This window comes from Salmo salar, chromosome 06 (assembly GCF_965601325.2).
Source record: "Salmo salar chromosome 06, fSalSal1, whole genome shotgun sequence".
Taxonomy (NCBI): Eukaryota; Metazoa; Chordata; class Actinopteri; order Salmoniformes; family Salmonidae; genus Salmo; species Salmo salar.
Window position 1 is genome coordinate 68,200,237 of NC_138296.1, and position 20,282 is coordinate 68,220,518.

General features: G+C 45.0%; 1 protein-coding gene across 1 annotated transcript in view; it reads right to left on the bottom strand.

Annotated features, from left to right (window-relative positions):
• Positions 1-20,282, bottom strand: part of LOC106607829 (polypeptide N-acetylgalactosaminyltransferase 14) — a 119,852-nt gene that overhangs the window by 6,035 nt on the left and 93,535 nt on the right. Inside the window, exons 8-13 of the mRNA XM_014205220.3 lie at positions 18,854-18,938; positions 13,200-13,303; positions 10,705-10,831; positions 8,124-8,216; positions 7,281-7,364; positions 5,954-6,098 (exon numbers count right to left, since the gene is read on the bottom strand). Coding sequence (XP_014060695.1) covers positions 5,954-6,098; positions 7,281-7,364; positions 8,124-8,216; positions 10,705-10,831; positions 13,200-13,303; positions 18,854-18,938 — 638 coding nt within the window. The remainder of the gene's footprint in view (positions 1-5,953; positions 6,099-7,280; positions 7,365-8,123; positions 8,217-10,704; positions 10,832-13,199; positions 13,304-18,853; positions 18,939-20,282) is intronic.

The window sequence follows — 20,282 nt, forward strand, 5'->3', positions numbered from 1 at the left end:
TTTTGTCACGAAATGCGCTCGCGCGTCACCCTTCGAATAGTGACCTGAACGCACGAACAAAACGGAGCTATTTCAATATAACTATGGATTATTTGGAACCAAAACAACATTTGTTGTTGAAGTAGAAGTCCTGAGAGTGCATTCTGACGTAGAACAGCAAAGGTAATCCAATTTTTAGCTGTGGTTTGTGTTTTTGTGACATATATGCTTGCTTTGAAAATGGCTGTGTGATTATTTTTGGCAGGGTACTCTCCTGATATAATCTAATGTTTTGCTTTCACTGTAAAGCCTTTTTGAAATCGGACAATATGGTTAGATTAACGAGAGTCTTATCTTTCAAATGGTGTAAAATAGTCCTACGTTTGAGAACTTTGATTTATGACATTTTGTGGTTTTAAATTTGGCGCTCTGATTTGTCACTGGCTGTTGAATAGTGAGGTTAATACCTTTTTCCGAATATCACCCTGTGTAACGTGTTTCTTTCTCTTTACAGGCAATTATCAATGTACCAGAGGACATCCCAGGCAAACATCAAGCTGTAACACGGACTTGAAGATGACTGCCTAGAGATGAGCTTAGATAGACATCGCATCATTGTATCGGTCCCGTTATGGCATCTGTGAGAGCACGGGCAGCGCCATTGAGGCCATCTCCATTTTGAAGTGGTACATTTTCTTCTACTACGTCGTCTATGAGTTGGCAAACAAACTGAAAGGGTGCACACTGCCGCATAGTGTGTTGTTTGAACATGTATAAAGCCAAGGTTGGCGATTTAATGCCACCTGCAGTTATGGAATGTTTCCTCACGAGTATAAATTCAATGGCTGAATTCTCCTGGTCACCTGGATGGAATTATGTGATCCTTCCTCAAAATGGTGAAAGTCCTTAATGGTGCTGCGCATGATAAAACAGGCTTTTGGGCACTAGAGTCCTCTATCTACACTCTTCGAAAAAAAAGGGTTCCAAAAGGGTTCTTCGGCTGTCCCCATAGGACAACCCTTTCTGGTTCCACATAGAACCCTCTGTGGAAAGAGTCTATCTCTATGGAGCAGCCAAGGTTGGCCTAGCGTTGGAAAAGTGGCCCAGAGGAGTTAGCACTACGTTCTGCCAGTCTAACGTGTGAAACTCATTTCCAAGGGTTTTCATTCCCCAAGGATAGTAGGCAGGCACAAAAAAGGTCACACAACAACCAAGTCCCATCCATTCTCCCAGCCACACACCATAACAACCTCTACAGTAGCCTATACTAACAAGAGTACTTGAATCATAAGAACATGTGTTGCGTAGGGAACAGGCCTGCATCAGCATGACATGTTGACATGTTATTTTACACCCCATTTGATATGAAATACACTGTTCTGCCTTGAGAATGCAGCCCAATATTGTAGTGTATATGCCATGTTCATCGTAAGACCTAGTCCACCTGGATCATTAGTCGTCCTGTTACCCTGCAGCAGTCACATCATTACATTACAACCTTGCTACAATAAGAATCACATCACCTGGAAACACATCACAGAGGATAGGGCCCTGTGTGTGTGTGTGTGTGTGTGTGTGTGTGTGTGTGTGTGTGTGTGTGTCTCAGACTGTCTGTCTGTCTGTCTGTCTGTCTGTCTGTCTGTCTGTCTGTCTGTCTGTCTGTCTGTCTGTCTGTCTGTCTGTCTGTCTGTCTGTGTGTGTGTGTGTGTCTGTGTGTGTCTGTGTGTGTATGAGCCAGTGTGTGCGCACATACATTATTTGTGGCATTGTGTGCACAAGTGTCAGCTGCTATGTCAGAGGGCAGTGTGGGAGGTACATGTATCTCACCTCTCTGTGGAGGTGACACCAAGAGGCCAGGCCACTACAGTAGGCATGTCTCTGGGTTGAGAACAGAGGGCTGTAATAACCAGGCCCAGCTGGGTTTTGTGTATTAAACGGCAGGTGGGTAGAGACGAGGCCTGCTAGTAGATTAAAAGGTCGGAAGGCAGAGGGCATGCACACAACACTGCTTAATAGAATAAACTGCACAGTGAAAATGTGCTCTGTATTAAATCTAATTACCCAGCAGTAATGGCACAGCTTTTTACGATGTCCGTTGTGGCACGCCAATGTTAATTTACTGTAATGTTAATCTAAGTGGCTCCAAGTCTAAGGGATCTGTGCGCTGCTTGAGGAGACAGTGTGTTTTTAGAGCAGGGCTAAGCAACTAGATTCATCCATGTGATCTTAAGTATGCTGCCTCTAATTCTCCCACCTTTCTCTATCTCCCCTCCCGGAGGACCTGAGCCCCAGCAGCATGCCTCGGGACTACCTGGCCTGACGACTCCTGGCTGTCCCCATCCCCAGTCCACCTGGTCATGCTGCTGATGCAGTTTCTGCTGTTCTGCCTGCAGCTATGGAACCCTGACCTGTTCACCTGCTATCTTATACCAGGCCTGCTGTTTTTTTTTCTTCTTCTCTCTCTCTCTCTCTCTCTCTCTCTCTCTCTCTCTCTCTCTCTCTCTCTCTCTCACCTGCTCTCTCTCTCACCTGCTCTCTCTCACCTGCTCTCTCTCTCACCTGCTCTCTCTCTCACCTGCTCTCTCTCTCACCTGCTCTCTCTCTCACCTGCTCTCTTGGCCTCTGAATGCTCGGCTATGAAAAGCCAGCTGACCTGCTGCACCCTCTGTAACCACTGTGATTATTATTTGACCCTGCTGGTCATCTATGAACGTTTGAACATCTTGAAGAACGATCTAACCTTAATGACCATGTACTCTTATAATCTCCACCGGCACAGCCAGAAGAGGATTGGTCCCCCCCTCAGAGCCTGGTTCCTCTCTGCCTTTCTAGGGAGTTTCTCCTAGCCATCGTGCTTCTCCACCTGCATTGCTACTCTTTTGGGTTTTACCCTGAGTTTCTTTATAAACACTTTGTGACATCTGCTGATGTAAAAAAGGGCTCTATAAATACATTTCATTGATTGACAGAGGCTATATAATAGAGCACAGACAGGCTGGTTGGATAAAGTCTGAGTAAGAACATCCAGTCTTACATATTGGCAGCTGCTGTGTTTTTGGCTGAATCTCCATCTACTTCCCTGTTTTAATCAGAACACCTGAGAACCACCAGCTTGGAACATAACGAACAGCTGTGGCCAGTCTCATACTGAATCTGCTTTGAGAGCAGTGTCCTACCTAGAACTAGACACTTCTGCTATTCTTATACACTGTAATAATAACAACACATAACAGTTGGGCTACTGTACTGCAGAACCATAATAGGCGTAGTCTAAATGAATGCTGACACAATAATTATACAGTAGCCTGTTTTACCATGTTTCAGCGCTGAATTAAAGCCAAATAAAACATAATGTGCTTCCTAGGGAAATTAATTGGGAGAGAAAATAAAACACACTCCTCCCGACGAAAACAAGTCGAACCATCTGAGAGCCTTTCTTAACTTCTGCATAAAACACATCTCTATGATATCATCTGATTTACATAACTAATCACCCATCCACAGCTAACACTTGGTCTTAGACAATGTGTGTGTGTGTGTGTGTGTGTGTGTGTGTGTGTGTGTGTGTGTGTGTGTGTGTGTGTGTGTGTGTGTGTGTGTGTGTGTGTGTGTGTGTGTGTGTGTGTGTGTGTGTGTGTGTGTGTGTACGTGAGAGACAGAAATACGTGTACAGGGAGGTGCTGTGACAGCCGGTCAAGGCGGTGAGAATGATCCTATCTGCAGAACAAGTAGTTCTGGGAATAGTCTGTGGAGGCTGAGAGGCGTTGAGCACTCGGGCAGGTCTGCTTGCTGGTAGCACTGACATAACATCAGGTAGAATGAGAGAGAGAGAGAGAGAGAGAGAGAGAGAGAGAGAGAGAGAGAGAGAGAGAGAGAGAGAGAGGGTAAATAAAGAGAGAAGGGAGAGGCATATTGACAGAGTGGGAGAAAAACAAATACAAGAAAGATTGATAGGGAGGAAGAGGGAAAAGAGAAGGGGAGAAAGAGGTAGAGGTAGAAAAAGAGAGCGAGAGGGGTGGGGGAGATCGAGAAAGAGGTAGAGAGAGATCCAGGTGTGTGAGCGAGCCGGTGTGTGAGACTGTCAGAGTCGGAGCAGCTCAGGCTGAATTCCACAAGTGCAAGATGATGCTTGTCTGCTCGAATTGTATAGAGACGGAAAGAAAACATGACAGGAGCAGTACTGACGGACGGGGAGAGAGGCTTAGCCCATGTTTGTTTTAAAACAGTGTGTGCTGGAGAGGCTAATGAGGACAGATACTTTCTGACAGCCTGGGATACATAGTACCTCTCTGTCAGTGAGTGTTGAAGCTGCTGGACTTGTGTGCAGAACAGCCCCTTAACCAGGCAGTAGTGATACTGAGTACGGAGAAAAAATGTATGAAATGTATGCATTCACTACTGTAAGTCGCTCTGGATAAGAGCGTCTGCTAAATGACTAAAATGTAAAATGTAATGTAAAATGATACAGTAGTATTGACTCTGGACTAGACTTTAGTTGTAGTTAGAAATGTCCTTGTTTTTGAAAGAAAAGCCAATTTTTTGTCCATAAAATAACATCAAATTGATCAGAAATACAGTGTAGACATTGTTAATGTTGTAAATGACTATTGTAGCTGGAAACGGCAGATTTTTTATGGACTATCTACATAGGCGTACAGAGGCCCATTATCAGCAACCGTCACTCCTGTGTTCCAATGGCATGTTGTGTTAGCTAATCCAAGTTTATCATTTTAAAAGGCTAATTGATCATTAGAAAACCCTTTTGCAATTATGTTAGCACAGCCGAAAACTGTTGTTCTCATTAAAGAAGCAATAAATCTGGCCTTCTTTAGACTAGTTGAGTGTCTGGAGCATCAGCATTTGTGGGTTCGATTACAGGCTCAAAATGTCTAGAAACAAAGAACTTTCTTCTGAAACTCGTCAGTCTATTCTTGTTCTGAGAAATGAAGGCTTCATTAAAAAGTACCCGCAAAACACCAGTCTCAACGTCAACAGTGAAGAGGCCACTCTGGGATGCTGGCCTTCTAGGCAGAGTTGCAAAGAAAAAGCCATATCTCAGACTGGCCAATAAAAAGAAAAGATTAAGATGGGCAAAAGAACACAGACACTGGACAGAGGAACTCTGCCTAGAAGCCAGCACCCCGGAGTCGGCTCTTCACTGTTGACGTTGAGACTGGTGTTTTGCGGGTACTTTTTAATGAAGCTTCCAGTTGAGGACTTGTGAGGCGTCTGTTTCTCAAACTAGACGCTCTAATGTACTTGTCCTCTTGCTCAGGCGTGCACCAGGGCCTCCCACTCCTCTTTCTATTCTGGTTAGAGCCAGTTTGCGCTGTTCTGTGAAGGGAGTAGTACACAGCGTTGTATGAGATCTTCAGTTTCTTGGCAATTTCTCGCATGGAATAGCCTTCATTTCTCAGAACAAGAATAGACTGACGAGTTTCAGAAGAAAGTTCTTTGTTTCTGGCCATTTTGAGCCTATAATTGAGCCTGTAAACTAGTCTAAAGAAGGCCAGTTTTACTGCTTAATTTATCAGCTCAACAGTTTTCAGCTGTGCTAACATAATTGCAAAAGGGTTTTCTAATGATCAATTAGCCTTTTAAAATGATAAACTTGGATTAACTAACACAACGTGCCATTGGAACACAGGAGTGATGGTTGCTGATAATGGGCCTCTGTACGCCTATGTAGATATTCCATTAATAATCAGCCGTTTCCAGCTACAATAGTCATTTACAACATTAACAATGTCTACACTGTATTTCTGATAAATTTGATGTTATTTTAACGGATTTTTACCGGATTTTTTTTTTTCAAAAACAAGGACATTTCTAAGTGACCCCAAACTTTTGAACGGTAGTGTATATTGATCCATAGCTCTCAGTTTATGAGTGTAGAGTCTTGAGCGGGCCATAGATATACGGTTGAGTCTGTCTATTAATTCTTGACTGTTTGAATGTTGAGTGTAGGCCGTACCTGGTTGAGTGCTGGCACAGATTTGGTCCCGATGCAGGGTGCCAGTGTGAGAGAGGGGAGGTCCTGTCCCTCCAGCTTCCGTGACTCTAGACAATTCTGTCTTTGACGAATCATCCCCGACTTAGAGTCCGAATCATCCGGCACTCTGAAAATACACAACGCACATTTTATAAATGTATTTTCTTGATTTAGAGTATATTCCCCAATGCAGAATACAAGGCAGATGCATAATCTCTGAATGTAATATGTTGATACTCACGCCTGGGATAGATTCATGGTGGCATTTTTACATGCACATCAATAACTATTTAGTATAGAGATGAACATTGAGGCTGGCGTGTCATGTTCCGTGTCCTGGCATTAATGCTTCCTCAGACAATGTCTGAACTGAATTACAATCAATATTTAAATGTACAGGAAGAAACAGCTGTTCACATGACAGAGCCATTTATCAGAGGTAGGCAGAACCTATGGCTTGGGGGGGGGGGGTTGGTTTGTGTGTAAGTAATGTTGTCTGCTGCCAGTGTGGGTCTGTGGAAGCTTTACAGCCCAGCTCATTCACTTAGTCAGCAAACAGGAACCTAGCAGCAGTGGATCTCTCTCTCTCTCTCTCTCACACACACACACACACACACACACACACACACCACACACACACACACACACACACACACACACACACACACACACACACACACACACACACACACACACACACACACACACACACACACACACACACACACACACACACACACACACACACACACACAGCCCCCCCCATAGGTAATGGTACTTATATCCTTTGTGTGCTCTGCAAGCGTTTTGTAATAGCCTATGACTGTACTTCTCTCTGTATATCACTCTCTCTCTAGCTCTTGTATGTCTTTAACGTTCTCTGTGTATACGCTTCCTCACTACTGTCCTTTCACTGGGACTTGTCCTCCTTATTTCAACTTTCTCTCAATTCACCTGCCTCTTCAACTAACTTTTAATAGTCTTTTTTCTTACTACGCAATTAACGGTGGTTCCACGTCATCTAAAAGGTCAGACCTCTCTCCCCTGAGTCCACATTGTTCATTTCGGTCCATGGGATTAACCTAAACTCCATCACGCCTGGCTGTTGTTGTATCAGTCAGATTGAGCTGCAAGGAGGCTTTTGAAGCCAATGCCAGGCGGACACAGAGCAATCAGGGGACAAATGCCAGGCGGACACAGAGCAATCAGGGCACAAAAATAGAGAGGCCTGAATATGAAAAATAATCATTCATCTATTCTGAATGAACCATAATGGGATGTGTGTGAGTGGCCAGCCGCACACACTCACTTGAGCTCTGGGTAGACGTTGTCCAGATACCACTTGAAGGATTTGCACTTGAGAATCTTGCGGAGCTCTTCCCTGCCATGAATGCTGATAATAGAGAGAGAGAGAGGGAAATTAATGAAGTGTATGTTAGAGAGAGGAAGCTTTTTTATAATGCTGTCCTGCTCTTATCAGAGAAAAGGCAGTGCTACACGCTTACACAGGGGCAGGCACATTGCTCCAATATGTAATGCAGGGAGACCAAAAAGGCTCTCTTTAAATAACCTGAATGGTATGGTTTGAACTGAACCGTCTACCCTGTTAATCGTGCTAAACCAGATGCAATGTATGTGTTCTATAATATTTCTCTTTATCAGCCCTCTGTAGAATATAAAATATAGCAGTAGAAGTGTATGGTGTGTAGAAGTGTATGGTGTGTAGAAGTGTATGAAGTATATGGTGTGTAGAAGTGTATGAAGTGTATAGTGTGTAGAAGTGTATGGTGTGTAGAAGTGTATGAAGTGTATGGTGTGTAGAAGTGTATGCTGTGTAGAAGTGTAAGCTGTGTAGAAGTGTAAGCTGTGTAGAAGTGTATGGTGTGTAGAAGTGTAAGCTGTGTAGAAGTGTATGCTGTGTAGAAGTGTATGGTGTGTAGAAGTGTAAGCTGTGTAGAAGTGTAAGCTGTGTAGAAGTGTATGGTGTGTAGAAGTGTAAGCTGTGTAGAAGTGTAAGCTGTGTAGAAGTGTACGGTGTGTAGAAGTGTAAGCTGTGTAGAAGTGTATGGTGTGTAGAAGTGTATGGTGTGTAGAAGTGTAAGCTGTGTAGAAGTGTAAGCTGTGTAGAAGTGTATGGTGATATGTCACTCACTCTCCGTAGGACTTGCCCCGTGCTGCAGGGCGAGCCGAGTAGTAGAAGAGCCTGAACTCGTCCATCCACACCTCCGCCGTGCGCCTGGTGTTCCTGCAACACAGACAGTAGAGGACACAGTAGGATTCAGCAGGCGTTTTACATTAAACCACTTCACTCCAGGGTGGGCCAGCCCAGACCGCCAGTGTGAAAAGGCCTAGCGCGTATGTGACCAAAATAACCAGAAGCCAAGCCAGCCCTCACACATTGGTCTCAAACACATTCCAAGAAAATTCACCATCTTGCTTGCTAAAGATTAGCAGCAAAATAATGTTCTCCTGCGAGTTAAGTATACTGTATCATATTCCGTATATGTCAAGCTCACACTTTTCACTGAAAGTTGTGGGCCTTATGCTCATCCTAGTTCCATTTCATTACAGTTTGCATATTAAATGGGGAAAATATGTAATTGAGAATTCCATAATCCTCAGACCCAAACGCACCCTCCTCTAGTGGACCTGCTACACCCACCTAGCCCTTAGAGTCTGAGCGCCCTGGCCTGAACACAAATGCATAGGTGAAGCGTTTCATGTAATGATGGGATTGGTCAATGGAACAGTGACTGAAGTGGATAAATACTTCTAGTAATGTGATTCCTCTGTTGCATACTGTGGACCTTCTCCCAATATATATGTGTGTTGTTATAGACGTTAAAGGGATAGTTAACTCCAAAATCAAATTCTGTCATGTTGTCATACATCCTGAACTCAACTTTAGTCCTCTTTTGACATTTGAAAGCATCTGGCAAACTTGGAATTTTGGGTGAAGACACCTTTAAAGCTAGATGCCTCCCCACCTCTGTTCTAGTAAAAAGACGAGGGACGGGCTTGGAGAAATGGAACCACCCTCAAATTCCTACGCCGAGCTGTGGATGCAAGGACTGATCATCCATTATAACACAATTATGGTTTTAACCATGTTTTTAGGCTACACAGTGTTTGTTACATTTACGTTGTCTACAAACATTGGTGCAAAACAAGCTTATATTTTGGGTTCACGATGGGGTACGACAGTTGAACTAAGCTCATGAGGCATTTATAAGTTATATTCTTCAAGGATCAATGGGTATATATAATGAATTTACAAGTCCAAAAACAGATGTAGCATGTGCAGATTCTAGCTTTAAAAGGTGCATTCCAGTGCATCTCTAGCAGAACCCACTGTCCTGTGCAGCTCATTAAACTAGTCTACAGCCTTATCCTATCCCCTTGGTCCTCACAGGCAGCAATACAACGTTTAGGCCTACTGTACCCCCTGCTGTTTTATATTCCTTTGAAGTTCACACATCACATCTCTCCTTTCCACCTTTCACTCAACCCTACTGTTACACAGCCTGGCGTCTGAGCAGAAGACGTTGGGACAGAGAAGGACGGAACTGCTTGTAAGACAAACGACAGTGATATTGTGCTAAGAGCGGAGCACACGGAGAAAGCAGGTGAATAAATTAAATAGAATTATCAATGGGCATGCTGAGCCACCAGCTGCCATTGGAAGCTTTTTTTCCAGGACATGAAATCAAACATAATTCTTGGAGCAATTATTCATTAACTCCTGTTAACTTGACTCCTGTTGACAGGATGAAGTAATTATTCATTGAAGCCTAATGTGTTTTATGTTGTAAGTAAGAGAGAGAGAAAAAAATCTGTGAACGAACAGTGAGCGTACACTGCCAGTCAGTCAAAGAAGATGCAGCCGAGTCAAGGGGTGACTTGAACACGACAACACATTTTCTGAAACTGCTCTGCAATCAAATCAAATAGTGTGCTGTTCACTTTACATATTCAGACCATGCCGTGACCTTCCTGAAGGCTAATTGCAAATGAGAAATCCAAATAAAGAAAACCGATTCTGTCGATAACGGCATTGTTAACCAAGGGCGGCATTTCGGCTTCATGTCAAAGTTAAACATTTGATAAAAGACGATACGCTTTCACAAAGTTTTAAGATGAAATAATAGAGTTTGTGCACACACACAATTAGCTGACTAAATCCCTGTCAAACACAGTGGGAACATGAGCCTAATCCCTAATATGGAGAGAGAGGGACAAACTACTCTGATGTGCAGGAGACAATAGAGCTTAGCATAATTCATTCAAAAGACAATGTTAGGCAAAGCTTTAGAGCAAACTACAGCAATTTATTTTATTTATATTTGCCACGTTCGCTGCAAATCTGTTCTCAGTATTGGGTTGCATTGCACGAATATTGGCCTATCAATCACACAAACAATGTAAAAACAGCAAAATATATTTTTTTAAAGTAGTACATATGAAGTTTTACACTTATTTTGGCTGCCGTGGGTTGGCTTTTTTATTTATTTTGAGTCCAGCTGTAACACATGAACAAAGTGAATACAATAACGCGTACAGTATCACATACAGCGGTACAGTCACAGCGCAGTACTTTGGTTGTCGTGGGTTGCCTTGCTATTTTGGAGAAGGCAGTCCGATAGATACATTAAGATGTGTGTCTGGGTGTAGTTGTCAGTTGTTTTTGTATTTTGGAGCAGGCGGATAACAGTACAGATGGACTCAGGTCTTACTTGATGTAGGTGTTGGCGTTGCCCTCAGGGAAGATGTAGGGGTGTTTCTTGCGGAAGACGTGGCCGACCCTGCTGCAGGGGATAATCTCTAGGCTCCCTCCACACATCCACACCCGGAACGAGATCTCTACACACACACACACACACAACACACAGCTACCATTAGTTATCATTGTCACATGGAATAGCTCAGGGGACAGCCATGAACCAGGAAGAGTAACACTGTATTGTATGCTTAGTGCTTTTAGATGGTATGAGTTCTGTGTGAGGAGGACAGAGAGTCCTAAGGCAGGGACAGGCAGGGACAGGCAGGGACAGGAGAACTGAAATTCAAACACACACACAGTATTACAAAGTGTTATTGGAAATCTACAAGTGAAACCAGGTAAGAAGTTATTTTGCTTCTTGTTCCATTACAATCCATAAACATTACCCATCATCGACATCTGTATATGGGGCAACTCTGATGCTTTGAATATTTGATATCGTGCTTGTTGCCTCATATCGCAGGTTTAAACTCATGTTTAAACTGCCGTGTCCTCTGCTCATTTAGAAGTGCACCACCAGCCACACGAATGTAAATAAACAAGTCCCTCCATGGCCTGGTCTAATTTAGCCCAGGCTAATACAGTATAAACATCGGGGCTGATGCTACACACTTGTCTTTTAAACCCAACAGAGTTGAGGTTTTGTAGCATCAAACACAGCATATAAAATGATGCTTCCTTTTTCAGAGTAACATGCTCAAAACTTTTCCTGTAATGAACACGAGGGGAGACAGAGAGCTGGTTTCAAGTGCAGGGTGCAGCAGGTGTTTATTGTAAAGGACCACAGGAGGAGGCAGGTAGCTGGGTCCAGGGGCAGGCAGAAGGTCATACACAGGGGGTCCAAAAAGGAAACAGTACAGGCAGGGAAATGGCTAGAAACGTCATCCAGGAGATCAGGCAATAGGTAGATAACAGGAAATCTGATAGGCTAAAGTACAGGCAGGGAATAGGCAACAGGAGTCATTAGTGAGGCAGGAAAAAACTATCATACACAGGAGGATTAAATTACAAGAACCCCATCACTCCAAATAGAAGTGTGTCACAAAACAAACAATACCTCACACTGATGGGGTGCAAAGAACTGAACTAAATAGTGTGTGATAATGACATACAGGTGTGTGAACAGGTGATCAGAATTCAGGTGATTGGGATCTGGAGAGTAAGCTGCTTTCAGGGGATCTATGTGTTTCAGAGTGTGAGCTGGAAGCAGACGTTACATTCCCAACAAGCATCTGAGCTTTTTTGACTTTTCAAAGTGTCAAAGGGAGCAGCGCAGAGAGTAAGCACGAGATATAGAGTGAAAAATAAAAGAGAGTTGTGAGGGAGATGAGAAAGTGTGTGTATGTTTGTGTGTGTGTTTGTGTGTGTGTGTGTGTGCGTGTATGTGTGAGAGAGAGAGAGAGAGAGAGAATGAGAGAGAGAGAGAGAGAATGAGAGAGAGAGAGCGAGAGAATGAGAGAGAGAGAGAGAGAGAATGAGAGAGAGAGAGAGAGAGAGAATGAGAGAGAGAGAGCGAGAGAATGAGAGAGAGAGAATGAGCGAGAGTGTGAGAGAGAGAGAGAGAGAGAATGAGAGAGAGAGAATGAGAGAGAGAATGAGAGAGAAAGACAGCGAATGAGAGAGAGACAGAATGAGAGAGAGCAAGAGAGAGAGGAAGAAATAAAAGAGACTGGGGAGAGAGATGTTGATAAAGTGAGAGAAAGAGGAAGAGCGTTCTTTTCCAGTCTCTACTCCTTTCTTTGTTGATCTGAACAGCAGCAGTACAGTCAGGAGAAACTGTCTGTCTGTTGTGTGAACCCCAGCATCCTTCTGCCAGAGATACATGGGAGAGTGCTAGTCAGCTTCCTGGCCTTTTAGAAACTGTAATAAACAATGAATCATCCCCACCACTACCTCGGTTAGCCCTGGCTGTGGTGCACAACTTGCCTGCAGATGTACCTGACAGAAGCAAGCATGAAGCAGGGAAGAGAAGTGCTCACGCTACCTATTGATCCAGGGGTCTGGCTAGGACTGGAATAACTGCAATGTTACACTCTCTGTAGCTTGTTTCACAGCGGTGTGGTGTTATGCTGGTCAATGATTGGTCATATAAAATTCCGCTTAATATTTGTGTCTTCTTGACCGTTGGTGTTTTAACTACACAATAAATGTTTGAAGCCCATCATATGGAGAGAGTTTGATTGATTTGAAAAAGTATCACTTGACACTTGTTTGGGGTTTGGGACTGTGGTAATGACCATTACAAACCCAAACACAATAAATCAACTGTCCCGCTTTAGTAAGAAACGGTCTCAAGGCGAAGGCCAGACTGAAAGAATTGTGTCAGCTATAGAGGCAGGCTACTAGTGCTGGCAGACTGACACGCTGCTACAATTCAGGTGCTCTCAGGCACACACAACAGCATCATCCCCTCAACCCAGCTCCTGCCCAGTCAGCTGACTCACTCACCAAAGTTCTCCCCGCCCCAGATGTCCATGGCTGTGTCATACTTCCCCAGGTGGTTGAACCACGACTTGTCAATCACAAACAGCCCTCCGGCGATGATAGGCGTCCTGCAGGAGAGAGAGAATTCCAAGAGTATTATATCACGGAACGTTGACTGGATGGATAGACTTGAGGTAGTTTGTTGTATGTTTTTGTAGACACTAAGAACACATTATGATAGATCCAGGTGATGGTAGAAGAGTCCGAACTTCTATCTAAACCCTCTCCGTCTCCACCCGGCTGAGTGTTGCTGATGTGAATAATGATGCTGTCCCGGCCAGGCCCAGTGAGTGCGTGGGAGCCGCTGAGTAAAATGTAAATTGATTGAGTGATACAGGAGCCAGCCGAGGCAGACGGGCGGGGCGGGCAGGGCTGGGCCGGCTGACAAGCAGAGGGCCAGTGAGACGTGTAAGAGGATACCTTCTCATTATCAGGCAGAAGCTGAAGCTGCACCCAGGCCCTCCATGGAGTGCCAACCGGGACCTATCTAACACAATTCACTCAGCGCAGGATCGAACAAAGGCAGAAAGAAATAGAGGTCAGAGAGGAGAGAGAAAAAAAATATCTAAAACAGTTCTGTCCCCATAGGATAAGGGTTCCAGGTAGAACCCTTTTGGGTTCCATGTACAGTGCCTTCGGAAAGTATTCAGACCCCTTGACTTTTTCCACATTTTGTTCGGTTACAGCCTTATTCAAAAATTGATTATAATTTTTTTGTCCATCATCGATCTACAAATAATAGCCCATAATGACAAAGCATAATTTATTACAAATAATAAATGGAAATGTCACATTTACATAAGTATTTAGACCCTTTACTCAGAACTTTGTTGAAGCACCGTTGGCAGCGAATACAGCCTCAAGTCTTCTTGGCTATGACGCTACAAGCTCGGCACACCTGTATTTGGGGAGTTTCTCCCATTCTTCTCTGCAGATCCTCTCAAGCTCTGTCAGGTTGGATGGGGAGCGTTGCCGCACAGCTATTTTCAGGTCTCTCCAGAGATGTTTGATCGGGTTCAAATCCGCTGGGCCACTCAAGGACATTCAGAGACTTGTCCCGAAGCCACTCCTGTGCTGTCTTGGCTGTGTGTTTAGGGTCATTGTCCTGTTGGTGGTGAAACTTCACCCCAGTCCGAGGTCCTGCTCTGGAGCAGGTTTTCATTAAGGATCTCTCTATACTTTGATCCGTTCTTTTTTAGTCTCATAGCAAAGGGTTTGAATACTTATGTAAATAAGGTATTTCTGTTTTTGTTTTTTTATAAAAGTGCAAAAATGTCTACAAACCTGTTTTCGATTTGTCATTATGGGGTACTGTGTGTAGATTGAGGAGGATAAACCATTTAAAAAAAACTACAATTTTAGAATAAGGCTGTAACGTAACAAAATTGTGGAAAAAGTCAAGGGGTCTGAATACTTTCCGAAGGCACTGTACATGGAACCCAAAATCCCTTTCCACAGAAGGTTCTACATGGAACCCAAAAGAGTTCTACCTGGAACCAAAAAGGAAAAAGGGTTGTCCTATGTTGACAGGAACCCTTTTTTTCTAAGTGTAGCTAGAGAGAGAGGCCTCCTCATGTTGCTGACTTTAAGGCAAGCCATTTTCAATTCACCTGCTTTGCTTTTTGAAAGATGAGGAGCATTGTCTCCTATCTAGAATAGACATGCCATGATGCTCTCTGGAGTCAGCAACATTCTCCACATTCATTTTCAGCTGTTTCTCATTTCCTGTCTCTGTCTGCAGAACTTGAGTCATTTGGTTGGACCAATGATGACAGGGGAGGGGAATTGATTCTGGAGGCAATACTACTTTCTCTGGTCATCTGTAACATCTCCGGAGTGCACTTGAGACTACTAAAGGTAGCAACTAAAAGAAACACTATATATAGAAAAGTACATGGACACCCCTTGAAATTAGTGGATTCGGCTATTTGAGCCATGCAATCTCCATAGACAAACAGTGGCAGTAGAATGGAGAGCTCAGTGACTTTGAACGTGGCACCGTCGTAAGATGCCACTTTTCCAACAAGTCAGTTTGTCAAATGTCTGCGCTGCAAGAGCTGCCCCGGTCAACTGTAAGTGCTGTTATTGTGACAAGGAAACGTCTAGGAGCAACGGCTCAGACGCGAAGTGGCAGGCCACACAAGCTCGCAGGACAGGACCGCCGAGTGCCGAAACGCTTAGCTACGCTTAGCTACGTCAGCACAAGAACTGTTCATCGGGAGCTTCATGAAATGGGTTTCCATGGCCAAGCAGCCACACACAAGTCTATGATCACCATGAGAAATGCCAAGCGTCGGCTGGAGTGGTGTAAAGCTCGCCATAATTGGACTCTGGAGCAGTCGAATCGTGTTCTCTGGAGTGATGAATCATGCTTCACCATCTGGCAGTCCAATGGATGAATCTGGGTTTGGCGGATGCCAGGAGAACGCTACCTGCCCGAATGCATAGTGCCAACTGTAAAGTGTGGTGGAGGAGGAATAATGGTCTGGGGCTGTTTTTCATGATTCGGGCTAGGCACCTTTGTTCCAGTGAAGAGAATTCTTAACACTATAGCATACAATGACATTCTAGACGATTCTGTGCTTTCAACTTTGTGGCAACAGTTTGGGGAAGGCCCTTTCCTGTTTCAGCATTACAATTCCCCTGTGCACAAAGCAAGGTCCATACAGAAATGGTTTGTCGAGATCGGTCTGGAAGAACTTGACTGGCCTGCACAGAGCCCTGACCTCAACCCCATCGAACACCTTTGGGATGAATTGGAATGCCGACTGCGAGCCAGGCCTAATCGCCCAACATCAGTGCGTGACCTCACTAATGCTCTTGTGGCTGAATGGAAGCAAGGCCCCGCTGATATAGCAGCAAAGGGGGGGCCAACTCCATAGTAATGCCCATGATTTTGGAATGAGATGTTCGACGAGCAGGTGTCCACATACTTTTGGTGGACAAAATACAACCCTCGCCAACGATGACCTTGGCTGCATCCTGAACAGCTTTAGGCTGCATGTTTTCCTCCTGCATTTCAAGCCTTGCATCAGGACATACTATTTCTGATAGTAAACATAATGATTCTTGATTTATTGATTCAGTCTACTAAACACGTATATCAGCATAAAGTCAGAAACAGCTTTATGAGAAAGCCAAATGAGAAAGCTCACACAATAAAACAGACAACGTGATGCTTCTTTATTTTGCAGCGAGAGACATCCTTTGTTGTATATTTCGCCTGCTGCAACATAAATATCTGCCAGACTGAATGAGTGTTGTCGTAACAACCGAACAGAGCATTACAGGAGGAAATCATCATCGTTGGACAATGCTGTAAAACCCTGAGGCACATCACCAAATCCTGCTTAGTTATTGCTGTCTGCCATTAACTACTGTTGCTGCCTCCATTTTCAGATCCCACTTAGTTCATACTGTCCATAAATCGACTCCCCCCCCCACCATGACAAAACAGATGATGATGGGACTGAATGCCTGACTGAATGACTGACTGAATGACTGGATGATGATGTGTAGGCAGCCATAGGACAGCGGCAGGTTAGTAAGAGCTGGAAGATGGTGGATAATGACACATTTGTGACTCAAAATACTCTGTGAAGTGTAGTTTGCAGTGTTCTTTGAGTGAAGTGTATTATTGAGTTGATACAATGAAGAGTGAATGGCAATGCATCGTAGTGAATCTGTTTCCTCTGCCCTTAACTCATGAACACTGCACGCACACAAACACCACACACATGCATGCACGCAAATGCACCAGTGGAGGCTGCTGAGGGGAGAATGGCTCATAATAATGGCTGGAACGGAGCAAATGGAATGGCATTAAACACATGGAAACTATGCGTTTGATGTATTTGATACCATTCCACCGATTCCGCTCCAGTCATTACTACGAGCCCGTTCTCCTGTGAAATGCACACACACACACACACACACACACACACACACACACACACACACACACACACACACACACACACACACGCACACACACACACACACACACACACACACACGCGCCACACACACACACACACACACACTGGCACCCCATGATCCCACCATCTGTGCCTCTTTAGCCTCTTTCAACACCAGCTCTGATGCCGTCTCAGTTTCAGTCCCACCACTCCATGGTAAGTAGGCTGCTACAGTGTCTGTGTGTGTGTTTGTGTGCGTGTGTGTGCGCACGTCCTTATCCACGTCTCTATCTGGTTGTCTATCTGTGCCAGTGTGAGGAGCAGAAGCCATGTGACGCTGCACCAGTCTGTGGCACATGGGCCACACTGCGAGCCTGATGTGGGATCAGTTCCTACCAGGCCTGGGTCTGTGCCTAGGCTATTAGGGGATCTCATTACTCTAACACCCCCACTGGCAGCTCAAGGGTTTGGGGTCGGCGCGGAGGGATGTAGGGTAGTGGACCATAAACACTCATCAGGAGAAGAGGGGAGAGGAGAAGAACAGAAGATGAGAAGAGAGGAAGGGATGAAGGATGGAAGTACACACAGAGAGGTGAGTAAAGAAGTATGAATGGGAAACTAGACGAGAGGGAGAGAAATAATAGAAGACGGGAGAACGGGAGAAAGAACGGGAGAAAGGAGAAGAAGAGAGGTGCGAAAGGAAGAAAGGAGGAAGAGACAGAGAGATTAGGAGTTTCCTCTTCAAGAAGTGGGAAGAGGAAATGATGGGAGGGGAGGAAAAAGAACAAAACAGAAAGAAGCGAGGAGAGGAGGAGGGGAGATGAGAGTGGCCCTCCAGATTGCCCTGAGCAGTGCTGAGGGAGCCAAGTGGAGAGGCTCACTGTCTACCTCATTTCTCAAGTGGAGGGAAGATGTTAGCCCACAGCCCAGCATCTCTGTGACACTGTCCCCAGCCCTGACGTACTGCATGGTGTGTCAGACTGGCAGGAGCCAAGGCTCTCAAGCCCCGCACAGCATGGTGAATATTCATCATGGAAACACACATTAGCATTTATGCAGAGTGACAACAGTATCAAGTCTTTCCTTAGAAAAGAAGCTCCTTCCTGTACCTGGGTTATAATTATGACGGGAAATGAACAGAGATAGAGACAGAGAGTGAAAGAAAGAGAGATGTGTGAGAGAGATCAATCAATCATTCTAGCCAAGCATTAAAATAATCTGCCCCGGATTCAGAGCCACCTGGGGCCAGGAGAATTAAAGAGGAGCACATCTCTTTGGACGAAATAATGCAAAGGTGCTTTAATCGGCTGTGGTCCGGTCTCCTCTGAACTCCTTTGGGCTGCTTTCTCATTAATCGTGCTGCTGCTATCTCTGCAGCGATCAATGGTTTAACTGCCTCTTTCAGGTGCTGCTTTCTAGTCCGCCTCTCCCTCTCTCTCCCCTGATGGACTGTTTGGATCACAGTGCAGTGAAAGACCTCAGGGAGAGAATTCATTCCCCTGCTGCTCCATCAGATGAAAAAGAAAAAGCATGGCTGCATGCTGCCGGTCACTGGACTTGAGGACGGAGGGATGGATGGCCAGGCAGGCAAGCAGGGCAACCCCTCGTCTCCTACTTCCCTGCTCCATCGCTCCATCCCTCTCCTCTCATCTGCAGCCAGACCATCCCCTAATATCCGTCTTTATGCCTCCTTTCACTTACTTAATGGGTTCGGTGGGGTCAGCTCTCCTGGCTTTCTGTTCAGCAGACAACTGCTCCCACTTGAAATGTAGACTCCAGTCGAAGCCTGCGGCAGAGAGCGAGAGAGAGATAATCACAACACGGACTGGGAATGAGGGAGGGGGAGAGAGAGAGAGAGAGAGAGAGGGTAAATCAGAGGAGGGTCAGGAGGAGAGCATTGCAGGTCAGAATGAAGATTTTGAAGAAGGAGAGATATGGAAAGAGAGTGAGGAAGAACAATAGTTGAGAAAAGAAAGGCAGACGGGTCAGGAGAGCTCAGTGCAGGTCAGAGAGAAGGGGACCAAACGATTAATAACAAAAGGATAATGGGAAGAGAGGGGTGAGGAGGAGGGTGGACTGTTAAGGCGGGGTCGATTATAAACGCTGCAGCAGCCTCACATCCACAGAAGCCCCCTTCTTTCATCACATGCTTTATTCATCTCTGACAGAACACTGTCAATAATTACAGCCACCATTCTTGCTAACGTCTCCTATTTAATTACTCAAATGATTAATTCTAGCTGATTATGGCTCATTGGCTAATGGCTGATCTGGCCTGACCCTTTGGAATGACCTTTACACAAGAGCTTTTTAATAGCCCAGCCCATCTCGTCTTGTCCTGAGACAGATGCAGTGCCCTTGATGTCTCCAAATATATGCATGAGAAGACCAATGCATATTTGCTCAATTGATAAAGTACATACCTACTGTATGTATAGATGTGTCTGCATGTGTGTGTGAGTGTAGACGTGTGTATGTGTGTGTCTGTGAACGCATGCGTGCCCATGTGTGTTTCTGTGCGTGTCTCAGTGTGTGTGTGTGTGTGTGTGTGTGTGTGTGTGTGTGTGTGTGTGTGTGTGTGTGTGTGTCTGCGTGCAGGGGAGAGAGAGAGAGGGTCTGATTTGGCAGGCAGACCCAGGAGTGTTAGCGCAGCAGTCTGCAGGCAGGCAGGGCCGGGTTTCAGTGGATCAATGTGGCTCTATTGACGCCACAACTTTTTCATGTTATGACAGATGGCGCCTTCAATAATTTAAATATCCAATCTGAGGCCTAGGAGTATCAGCCCCATTAATTGTCGTATCCAGTTCTCTGGGAGCTGTTCATCTGGCTGTGTGTGTATGTGTGTGTGTGTGTGTGTGCATAAGTGTGTGTGTGTGTGTGTGTGTGTGTGTGTGTGTGTGTGTGCATAGCCTCGACTAGCCAGTTAATGGAGACCTGGTAGCCTGAGGGAGGGAAAGAGAAAGGAGAGAGGGATGGGGTCAGGAGTGAGGGATGAAAAGATGGATGAGTCATTGGAGAGAGGGAGACACTAGACAGGGGTGGAAAGAGGGCTGGAGATGAAGAGATGAAAGAGGGAGGGACATAGATGTGGAGAGAGTGATGAAGACGGGGAGGTCAAGCCCTAATAGCG